At 39.8% G+C, this 12,036-nt stretch overlaps 1 protein-coding gene across 2 annotated transcripts in view; it reads right to left on the reverse strand.

The window, feature by feature from the left end:
- Positions 1-2,171: 2,171 nt before the first annotated feature.
- Positions 2,172-12,036, reverse strand: part of PAX3 (paired box 3) — a 127,281-nt gene continuing 117,416 nt past the window's right edge. For both annotated transcript variants that reach the window (XM_048506177.1, XM_048506176.1), the window contains exons 8-9: positions 5,547-5,793; positions 2,172-3,660 (exon numbers count right to left, since the gene is read on the reverse strand). In XM_048506177.1, the coding sequence (XP_048362134.1) occupies positions 3,626-3,660; positions 5,547-5,793 (282 nt within the window). In that variant the 3' untranslated portion in view covers positions 2,172-3,625. The remainder of the gene's footprint in view (positions 3,661-5,546; positions 5,794-12,036) is intronic.

A 12,036-nucleotide genomic window follows, 5' to 3' on the forward strand; every position in this document is an offset into this window, starting at 1 on the left:
CATATAGTTAAATTGTGGAACTCACTGCCACAGGATGTCATGATGGCTGCCAACCTGGAAGGCTTTAAAAGGGGGATGGACAAATTTACGAAGGATGAGGCTATCAATAGCTACTTGTCATGATGGATATCCACTCCTTTCGGTACCAGACAGCAGTTGCCTAAGAGCACAGTGGGAAGGTGCTGCTTCAGTCATCCTGCTTCCAAGCTACACGAAGCCGGCTGGTTGCTGTGCAAGATGAATACTAAACTTGATGGCTTTTGGTCTGATCCTGCATGACTCTTCTTAAGTTACAGTATTACGCATGGGGGCTTCTTCTAAGAGAAAAATACCACTGATATACTCAAAACAGTATTCTTTCATATAACCTATGCCAGCCCACTACAGTAAAAACATGAATTATCACATAGGGAGTCCTGAACTATTTTAATTCCCAAAGCCCTGTTCAAGTAGCGATTTTGTACTTTGTGGTCAGTCTTGTTCAATCTTTCAATACATGTGGCGAGTGCTGACAGGACATTGGAATGCGCCCTCAGATCTGAGATTTGGTTCAGCTGAAACTTGGGCCACCTGCAATTGCTACAAACATCAGTTACCAGACCTTGACCACCTAACAAGACATTGTTATGTATCCCACTGAGTATCCAAAAGGTAGTGTCACAAAAAAAATCTTGTGCACAACCCCCTCCTTTTTAATTCTATGTGGTCATTGGGCATGAGACCTCACAACTGTTTTGGGAGCTGTAGTTGTTCTACTGTGTAGGAACATTATTTACAACCTCTGGGCATTCAGCCTATTTGACTAGCTGTATTATATTTAGATTCCATTGTAAACCAAGCTTTTTTTTTTCAGTGTCATCGAATATTACTGAAAATGTAGAAACATATACTATTCCTATTTAATTTTTTAAAACTGAAATCAAAATTTGAAACGTATAATTTATTAAAAAATATTATTTACTGTGTTCATGTGAATATTTACTCTAACTAAGCTGATGAAAATAATTTCAGAATCCGTGATTCTGTGTAAAGAAGCTAGTAATTGGGATAATTTAATAAATAAGGTCATGGAAACATAGGGGTTTTTTTTCCTGCTCTGTGTACAAATAAGTTTGTCAAATAAAGAAGGCAAAGCTACAGGGAAAAAAACCTAGAAAATGGTTTAAGAGCTATGGAGGACAGTGAATAGTTAAGCCTCTGAGCGTGTTCCAAAGCCAGACAAGGAAACCTTAGTTCTGTGCTTATCAGCAGATGTTCTTTCATATTTGTATATCTGGCTGACTTGATTAAATTAGTCTGTAAAGGTCAAATGAAAGATGTCGTCCTATTTGTATTTTGATTTTTCATGACATTGCTTGAGAGGCTATATAATAAACTGTGCCCAATCACAGAGTTTCAGATATGACATTATATAACCTCATGGGATCAGAGGATCCTCTGAAGATGCCAGCCACAGATGCAGGCGAAACGTCTGGAGAGAATGCTGCTAGAACACGGCCATACAGCTCGGAAACCACACAGCACCCAAGTGATTCCGGCCATGAAAGCCTTCGACAATACAGTGGAAGGTCTACCTCAAATGTCCTGGATCTTGCTATGGCTTTTCACCATGCATGCATTTCTCCAATTCTGAAAAAGTACAGTGTAGGCATAGAGTCTTCCTATGCTACCCCAAGGTTTTGATATCACCTTCATAGCACAGAAAAGACCCATGCGGAAATAATTCCTACACCACATGGACAATGTCAGAAGAGGTCTATTGTCACTTCCCTTCCTACTTTTCTTTCTCTTTCTTTATCATCATCCTACACAGGGCCACCAACAGCCACCATCCCCCCCCCACCCCGCACAAAGTGCCCTCTTGTTTCCCTTTGTATTAGACAAAACTCACTGAAAACAGATTCCATTATATAACTTGCTTCATGAGTCCGCAAGTAACTGCAGCTTCTGGAATTTTATCCCACAGTCCTCTCCCTTTTGACAGCTCTTCCCACATGACAAAAATTAGCTTGTAAATTCCATATGATGGGAATTTCTTTGTGCAGGTCCATAAGCATTGGTGGTGCCATAAGAATGAATACTAATCACTAATCACAATTACATTATGGAAGTCCATGCAAACAGTACCTCTGCAGTTTCTGTAATCTGACCATAAACAACAAGCACTTGGCAAGTTTTCATAGCTGTTTATTCATTATAAATAGTAAATATTTACTGAACTTTTTATATGAGACTTTTTTTACAACACATATGTTGTTGGTAGAGGCTGTAACACAAAGATAATATTCTTTTGTTCCATCACCCTTTAAGACAAATGTGCCAACTAATTTCTGTACTATATTCTAATCTTACTAAATCACTACTTTCCTTGACTTGAATGCTAAAAAGGAATGTATTGGTGCCCTGCCTCACTCATGGATCCAAGAATAAAGAAAAATAAATAACACTGCCTGCCATTTTCCTGTTCCTCCTAACATTTCAAAACACAAATTTATTGACATTTGAAAATGTCACAACACAAAATGCATGTAAACCTTGGTTGCCGTTGGAGATATATATATATCTATATATATATATATTGGATGTTGTATAATTTAAAACAACTACAGAAACATAGCTGATATATGTCCTGTATTTCACTAATGTAAACATAAGAATTTCTAAATGTTTTATTGCCCCCAAATCATCTTCTGCCAAACTAATAAACTGGATAGCTATAATCTAACAAGAGACTGTGACACTTCAGCATCTTATAAGAGTGAATTATGTACTGTAAAAATAAAAGTACCTGGAAAAATATAATTCTGATTCTATATATCATGCTTTGGATGTTACCAAAGCTTGGTGAGGTACGCCATATTGCACATTGTTAAGCAGTCATGAAAATCAAAGGAATTCTGTATTTTTGCTTGTTTCTTCCAGGAGGTAACATGTACTTCACACACACACACACACACACACACACACACAAATCCTTGCAACATTTTTCTTCATGTTACATATTCTCTCCTTTGCTGTAATGCAAGAAAAGCCCCCTGCATGTGACATTTACCAACAATATGATTACAAAGAACAAGAAGATAACCAATAACTTATTTCTGGAAGTCTTCAAACATCTAGCCTAGCTTCCTACAGACCTTAACATTTTCTTTTGAGGTCAATTTCCAGTGTGTTAAAACAATGTTCTCCTGCCCATGCTTTGCAAACTGAGCAGAGTTTAAAGTTGGTTTTGAATATCAAAAGAGTTTTGAGTTCGCAGCATTCAGCTGCCATCTTTACAAACACTGTCCAAATTAATCCGTGCTTCTTCAACAATCTAAAAACGGAATGCTTGAGTCAGCCAGCAGTCTGAAACACCCTCCCCCCCTTAATAGAAATCAGTGCTGGATGGTGCTGCGTTTTTTTTAATGTTATTGCTTGTGGTTGTTGTCTTCTTCAGCTGCTTTGCCCAACATGTTCAAATGTCTAATGAAAGGATTGATTGGAGAACAGAAAATAACACTCCCATAATCTCTAATGGGATCGCTCCATTCTGGGCCTCATTTTGGTGGGAAGATTACTCCATTCCAAACATTGGAGTGAGACCAGAAACAGGCCTGGTTTTAACTTGAAGTGGACAGTTCATTTATGCAATATCTGGCTTCAAATAATGAAAGGCACCTGTTTAAAAAAAAGCAAAAGAAGCTTTTAAAGTCATGCTGTGACAACCTCACAATAAGGGTCAGTGTCAACTACAGGTTGACATTGTCATATTTAATACTGATATATCAAAGGAAAGGGACTAATATTTTTATTTTTAAGACAAGTTTAACAAAACTCTATGTATCTGGGATTATATGCTATAATGATTCTTGAGCTGACCTCATTAAGAACATGTGTTTCTAATAGCGGAATGCCAGTGGTTATTTCATTTTGGACAGCCCCTATGTTTTACCTAATGGCAATCAGGTTTCATGTCTCAGCAATTAATAACATCAAGATGTTGTTGACATCACTTTTGAAAATAATTATGCAGCAGAAATCTTGCTGGAATACTCCACTATCTTAGCAGGAAATGTAGTTCTACAATGAAAAGAAAAGAACTCTTCACCTTTTAGTACTTTTAATATTTTTCTTACAAACATTTTAATCCTCTTTCAGTCATTAGAAGTCACGCATCACTTTTAATGAACAATACATATGTGTTCTTTTCCTCGTTTTGTGGTGGATTTAAAGGTTTCATTAAGTGAATTGTACTTCATTATTTTTAAGTAAACCACTTTTGGATTCCTTCTAAGTGCATAGGAGAGTTGAACATAAGAACCTAAGTATACTATAGAATCAGCAATGACAAACTAGGGTCCCGTGAGCTGAATATGTCATGCAGAGCAATTTTACTCAGGCCTAGCAGCCCTATCAAATTTTAATCAAAGTTGATTAAAATGTTGAACACAGTTTCACTTATAAGGAAAATATTTTTCTTTGTTCACATCTCAGATTTACATCTGGGTGGGACTTTCTACATAGCCCCAAAGCTACAGCTGAACCAGTTTGTGTGTTCTATAAATATTTTTATTACATGGCCTATGAGGAAAAGAGGAGAGAAGGGGCCAGTCATCTGGTCGTGACCCACCCACCCACCCTGGGCAGAGGGAGGGAGAGGGGGAAGTTGGTTGTGACTCATCTGGTTGTGACTCACCCACCATGTGGGAGGGGGGGAGGGAAAGGGGGACTATCATCTAATTGTGGCCCAGCCACCCTGTGGGGGAGGTAGAGGGGAGAAGGGGGTCCTTCATCTTGTCATGACCCACCCACCCTGGGGGGAAGGGTAGGGAAGACAAAGGGGGAGGACTATATATGGCAAACGTGTTTTGTCTTTCAGGTCACTGTCTAGAGAATATCACAGCCACTGAGGCCCCTTCTGCACATGCAGAATAATGCACTTTCAATCCACTTTCAATCCACTTTGCAGCTGTGCAGAATAGCAAAATCCACTAGCAGATAATTGCGAAAGTGGATTGAAAGTGCATTATCCTGCATGTGCAGAAGGGGCCTAAGATTCACAAGTTAGCTAACCTACACTCAGGCAAGCTCTGGGACTTAGATAATCTTCACTCCCATTACCTTTGTGGGTGCTGACTATTTTAACTTCCAGTGTCCAACTGGAAAATTGATACATTAAATAACATCTCCGTCAAGGTCACCTTGGGAAGTCTAAGCTAAATAATGCATGCGGACTTGGGTCTCCCCATTCCAACTCTAATTTTTAAGTGTTCTACTGATTAAACATTTTAAAAATACATTAGCAGAATACCCATCGTTAAAACAGATTGTTAGCTACATATTGGAGAGATCACTGGAAGGAGTGCCCAAGGCAGAACCTCTCCCACCCAGTTGTGGGGCACTCCTTCTACTTTTCCATTAGGTATCAAGGGGCACTCCTGGGAATTCAGCATAACTCTGCTTACAGAGCATTACTGTAGCTGTTTAACCAAATATTGAATTCCATTTCTTCTTCTTTTTAAGTGTGGCAATAAACACAAACACCCGCACAGTCTAATACTCACTTTGTCCATATTGTCCATACTGATATCCTGTGACAGGGTCCATGCTATAACCGGTGGTGCTGTACGTTGGTGGGCAGTATGACTGGGATGTAGGCAGACTGTCTAAACTTTTCATATGTTCAAGTCTTTGACTGCAGCTAGCTGACACTGTAGTTGTTGGTTCTAAGCCCCCAGTTAAAGGTGACAAAGCATAGTCAGTTTGGGGTTGGTGAGGTACACCACCATGATTAGTCAAGAGGCCCATTACCTAAAACAAAGGCAGAAAAAAAGTTTTAACAGACTTTTTAAAAGTTCATACAATGCGTAAGAGGAAATAGAATTATGCCAAAATAGTTGCTGATGGGTGCCATTTTTAAAAGATTGATATATGTTGCATGTAGGATGGCTCAGCCCACCTTTGGATGGCCCAGCCCAGGCAAGCCTGATCCTGTCAGAACTCAGATGCTGAGCAAGGTTGTCCATGGTTAGTATATGGATGAGAGACCACTAAGGAAGTCTATGGTTGCTAGGCAAAGGAAGGCAATAGCAAACCACCTCTATTAGTCTCTTGCCTTGAAAACCCTTTTGGGTTCTTTGAATTGGCTGCGACTTGATGGCACTTTACATACACATAGCATAGCTCTATGGAATAGCTCAGACATTTTTTTTAATCGCATTTGTAAAATATAACGTTGTCTATTTTTAAAAAGATTGATTATTTCCTATATTCACTGACTTCAAAGGCTAAGGCCTTCATAGGATTTCAACGTAAATTACTGAAATAAGGCTGAAAGCAACCTCTGCCACATAGTGGGGTGGATCCTACCCCTGTTTTACCATGCCATTACACAAGCCTAAGGAGACCATCCTCAACGGCCAGGGTGGTGTAGTGATAAGAGTGTCAGACCAGGATCTAGGAAAGCAAGGTTGAAATACCCACTTTGCCATGGATAGGGTTTGCCAGCTCCAAGTTTGGAAGTACCTGAAGGTTTGGGGGGGTGGAACCTGAGGAGGGTGAGCTTTAGGGAGGGAAGGAACTTTAAAGGAATATAAACGCCATAAACTCCACCTTCCAAAGCAGTCATTTTCTCCATGGGAACTGATCTTTGTGGCCTGGAGATCGGTTGTAATCCCAGAAGATCTCCAGCCACCACTTGGAAGGTAGCAATCCTTGCCATGGGAGTTCACTTGGGCCATTCCCAAACTCTCAGCATGGCTTCATTTTTTTTTTGAAGGGGGACAAAAGTACACAATGATGTCCCCCATACGCACACACACACATACTCAACAACTATTTTAAATAAAAATGTTTCTCCACATGAGTGTTTAGAATGTGCCTTAATATATAAACTATATTGACCTCTGTGAGCAGTTAATGAATAATTACACTTTTACACTATTTTATCTATATAATATTTGAATATTTCCTCAACCCTGTTGAACACATAAAAAACCAACCAAAAGAGAAAATTCTTCAGCCTCGACTTTTCCCAGGCTTTTTAAAAAATGCAGCACATAATTTTGACATGGGAAATACCAAACACACCTCACATCCGTTCACAGCCTGATAAAGTACAGGCCAAGAAAAGCTTGGGGATTGCTAGGTAATCAGGGGATTGCTAGGTAAACAGGGAAACTGCCTATTGGGAAATGTCTTAAAGGGACAGGGGCTAACTGAAATACCCTCCCTTAGAAGACTTAACAATGAACTAAAACCATGCTAATGATGATGAAACTGAATCTTAATGGGGAAATAACAAAAACCTCTGTGGGGGCATGACAGGCCCTATGTTCTTGGCCCCCCCCCCCGCTACCCGAGGTGTAAAATATGGCTCTTTGGGGGAGGCCAAGCCTATTCGGGGAAGGGCGGTATAGAAATTCAAATAAATAAATAAAATAAATAAATATCAGATGAGGGTGCAAATCTACTTGTGACTTTGGGAAAAGCCAAGCACAACACAACTCCGGGGGGGGGGGAGAAGTGGGTCCAAAGGCAAGAGCATGTCCTCTTCCCCTCCACCCATTCGACTCCAGCCTGTTCCAGGACTTGCAGCACCTCAGAAGAGCACAAAGCAGGGGGAGAGAGGAAATAAGGGTGCATTCAGGCATTCTGAACCTTTAACAATCATGAGCCCTCAAAATGTTTCTCCACATGAGTGTTTAGAATGTGCCTTAAGTTTCCCCTTCCCAGAAGTCTCATATGCCGGGGGGGGGGGGGTCCTATGTTTACCATTGCATAGAATTTGACATCCTTGAACATCTCTAGTTTCTCCTCTTCTTCGCTTTCCATAATCTTGCCCAACTAACAGCCACAGCTTTTGCCTTACTATGTACAACAACTCCCTTTTGAAGCCCAGGGTATCCCTCTCCCTTCCCCCTCCGCCCCCTCCTAGCATCAGTCTAATTAGAAGAACAGGCATGTGTGCTGCAGAGCAAGGCTTCTCTTCTGGGCAACTGAGCATCCCTCGCCTTCCGCTATGGCTTCCACTCAGCCACCCACCTGAGATCCTGCCCCCCTCACACATACCTCCCCCCAAGATCCTATCTGAATTTCAGCCTAAGTTTCCTCACAGGAGTTATGTAATAGAGAGAAATGATGTAAGCTGTTTTGAGTCCTCATTAGGGAGAAGGGCACAGTAAAAATGAAGTAAATAAACAAATTTGCATGCTGCTGGTTTTATGATGTATAATTTGAAAAGATGTTGAATGTGAATGCATCAAAAACAGGGAGCAGTCAACCTATCTATTTCTGGAAGAGCAAACTTTTGGAAGCTTTGAGTGATGATGTCAAAAAAATAAGCATGAAATCTATACTCCAATTTTTCTTACACTTGATTTGGAAATGATGACTTTATATTTACAAAGGAAACTAAAACCAGTTGTGAGATCAAACATAGCCAGAATAACTAGAAAAGCTTTGTTAAAGTTCAAGGAGAGGGTTTTTGTTTTTTGTCAACAGACTCTCAGACATTAAAGAAAGCAAAAGCCATTAGTGATACTGTATTTTTTAAAAATACTTGAACCTTAAAAATAAAAATATGTTTCTTTAAGGACAATTTATGCTTTCAAATGACCACTGCAGATTTTTAATCAACTGTTCTTCAGTTCACAAAGTAATCAAATATTTAATTAAGTTATTTGTGACTTCTCTTTTGCATATCTGTTATGACTTCCAGTTTTGCAGACTTAACATGTGTAATCCCAAATACATTTATTTCAATGCAAGTTTTACTGATATCCGTAGTTATTTCCCCCCCTGGTTTTTTATCCTGGCTCTTTTGTGGCCGCTTTCACTCCTGTGTTTTTTTCTTTCTGGAAGCTGATTTTGTCAGCTTTTTCCCCAGTAGGTCATGTTCCTATCAGTTTTCTTTGTCCCACCCACCTCCAGCCCACTTTTCAAAGATTAGACTGTTGTCCTAGTTAAATCACTCCCTCTTCCTGTCAGACATATGATTTCAATTGTTTTAGTCTCTAAAATAATGATATAATGCTGAAGGGATGTAAGGGAGATCTGGCTGCAACATCTGTCACCCCATTGATTGCTAGGGCTGATCTAGCTCATCTGGTTACCCAGGCAGCTGTCGCTTATCTCCCTCACTTGTCCCAAAGCTGCATGCTGAGTGGAAGAGGACAACCAACCCAGACAGAAAGAGTGCACCATTCTTTAGTGAAGGCAATACGACTTAACACTGCAGTGTCACAGTGATAGTTTAAGCAGGTTCTCCAAATTCTCAGGTTTCCCTCATAGAGATAGGTCTTTCTCAGCAAAGGGGCAAGAATTTTGCTTCTTTAAAATGGAAGTTGGGAATTCAGAGAACCTGCTTAAACTGTGGTTGTTATGCTATAGCATTATTTCAGGGCTATTTAAAAAAAATAAGGAAGGTGCTCTACCAATGACATCAAAGATAACAGCACCCACCCTTGATATCCTTATTATTTAAACCACTTGTGGAAGAAAATAAACTTACACCACCATTGTAAAAATGCACAGGAGGAAAGACATATGGCAGAACCATGCCTGAACTACATCTAATGCTTGTAGATCAACTCCCAAGAAAATCAGGAATAACCCCAATGTGCAGAAAAGGTCTTAGCCTCAGTAACCCACGTGCAACATTGAGATAGTACAGTAATACTGGTGTTACAGGGAAAGAAGAATATGACAACATATGTGAAATATTTAAAGCAGTGCCCTGTAAATATTTGTTATTATTATTATAGTTCTCTTCCCCTGGTCTCTGCCTCCCAGCAGAATGTCTTGCAATCTTTTGCAATGCCACAAAACCTTTGAAGTACCATGTTGGGGATATACACAGCTGAAAAATTGCAGCCCACAGTATTCTGTGATGACAAAGGTGCATCTCTAGATCTTACCTCCTTCCTAAATATACTCTCAGCAGCTATTTTCTTTGCTTGTATATTTATGCTGGCCCTAGTAATAGGCAACCTATATTGCTCATGAACTTTTGCTCATAGAAAACCGATCAGTACAAATACCAATATGTAAAGCTTTCCATTATCTAAGGTAATGATTCTTCAAACTCCTGTTCTGGTTTTTTTGGTTCTGTCTCAATTACCATGTTGTCTTACTGCATTATCACAACGCAGAGAGAAATGTTAAAAATTGAACCTTCATGTTTAGAGGTAATGTACCTTTGAATACAGGGGGAATTACTATTGCTTTCCTGCCCAGTTTGGGGACTTCCTTGGGCATCCAGTGGATCAGTGCAAAAAAACATAAGAAGCTCTGCTCAATTGGCATTAAAGAAGGTAAGGCTTCTGGTCATGGGGTGCAGCCCTCATGTACACATTTTATGTGCATGGATGCCATATGCATGACCTGGAGATCATATGTATTCAGGGTTCCGCACTCTCATTCCCTTTACATTTACTGAAACCTGATGCAGAGTTCAAATCCCCATCCTGCCATGGCAGCTCTGGTAGCTCACTGGGTGACCATGGGCCAGTCTTACACTCTACCAGTCTAACTTACCTCACAGAACTATTCTGAGGATAAAATGGAGAAGCAGAGAATGTTGTAAGTCACATTGAGTCCACTTTTCTTCCCCAAAGTGGGGTAAAAATGAAGTAAATAAATATGATATGTAGTAAATGTGTAGTAAATAAATATGCGTAGTAAATGATGTGCAGTAAATAAATGTGCAGTAAATAAATATGATGTGTAGTCTAACAGGACTCATTTTATGCTTTTAGGCAGGGATTAATAGGTTTGTGCCTACACCGAGATTTTTTTTAGTTGAGACTCCACAGTTCAGCACTTTTGCACTAGAAATGATCAGCAGCCTACACAGGAAAGTGTGCAGACTATTATAAATACATATACTTGATGTTCTTTCATACAGCAAAATACCATAAACCCCAGAGCAATGGTAGCTCCCAACTATACCGCTTTAGAGACAGAGCTTCAAACAGTGCAATCCTAAATAGGATTATATCTTTTAAAGTGTCTTGAAATCAATGTACTTACAAGGATGTAAGTCCAATTAAGATTGCACTGTCAGCTTCTTCCCAATTATTACCATAAGATCATGTTGTGTGACTGAGCACCAGGGTGCTTAGCCTCAGAACGTCATGTTATATAGCCACATACCTTCCCAGCTTCTGGCATAAGTATTCTAAGGATCATCTTCTTTGAAATCCAAAACCTGAAAACTAGGAAGCACAGTGAAGCCTACTTCTGAGCAAACACAGTTAGGACTGGGCCATTTGTTTTTCAAGACTAAGAAAAGGACACAAAAGAAAGAGAATATTCATTTGTGGCCTGAGTTAACATTTACATTCAAACTGACAAAGCTGGGAGATATTTACTTTGGCATAACCTCCATGATTTCAGTGGTGTTAAAAGCACAGATTATTTATCAGAAAGCTATAATTGTCCTATGAACTGCATAAATCTACAGTCCCCAGTCTTGTGAACAATGACTTGATTTGCAGTTTGAAGAAAGGGTAGACTTTTTGACCCAGTCAACTTATTTTTGAAACAGCTGCTTGTTTAGCAATTACAAGAAGATAGTTGAGCAACTGGTGCAAATAAACAGCACCAACATAACTGTAATATTAATAGTGCACAACAGTGCCTTTGCATTACCCAGTCATGAATGACAACTACAGTTATTGCATTGATTGCTGCTACTACTGTTCCAGAACCAGACCCATCCACACAAAGGTTTGGCAGAGCCTGCAAATTTCCCAGAATTACAAGTGTATCCAGACGACAGAGATAAGTTTCCCAGGACAAAATTACTGCTTTGAAGGGTGACAAAATGACCTTTGAAGGGTGACATCCCTGCAGATGTTCCTCCCCTACCCAAACCCTGCCCTCCACAGGCTCCACCCCAGATCCTCAGGAACTTCCCTATCCAGAGTTGGCAAAACTATGCACACCCAAGCAAGCAGAATAGGCAAAGAATGATAGTTTTTCCCAAAGGAGTATTTCTGTCTTTGTACTCGTTCCCACACTCTAACCGAAGCCACTCCAGACCTCAAAACA

The sequence above is a fragment of the Sphaerodactylus townsendi genome, linkage group LG08, assembly GCF_021028975.2.
Source record: "Sphaerodactylus townsendi isolate TG3544 linkage group LG08, MPM_Stown_v2.3, whole genome shotgun sequence".
Classification (NCBI taxonomy): domain Eukaryota; kingdom Metazoa; phylum Chordata; class Lepidosauria; order Squamata; family Sphaerodactylidae; genus Sphaerodactylus; species Sphaerodactylus townsendi.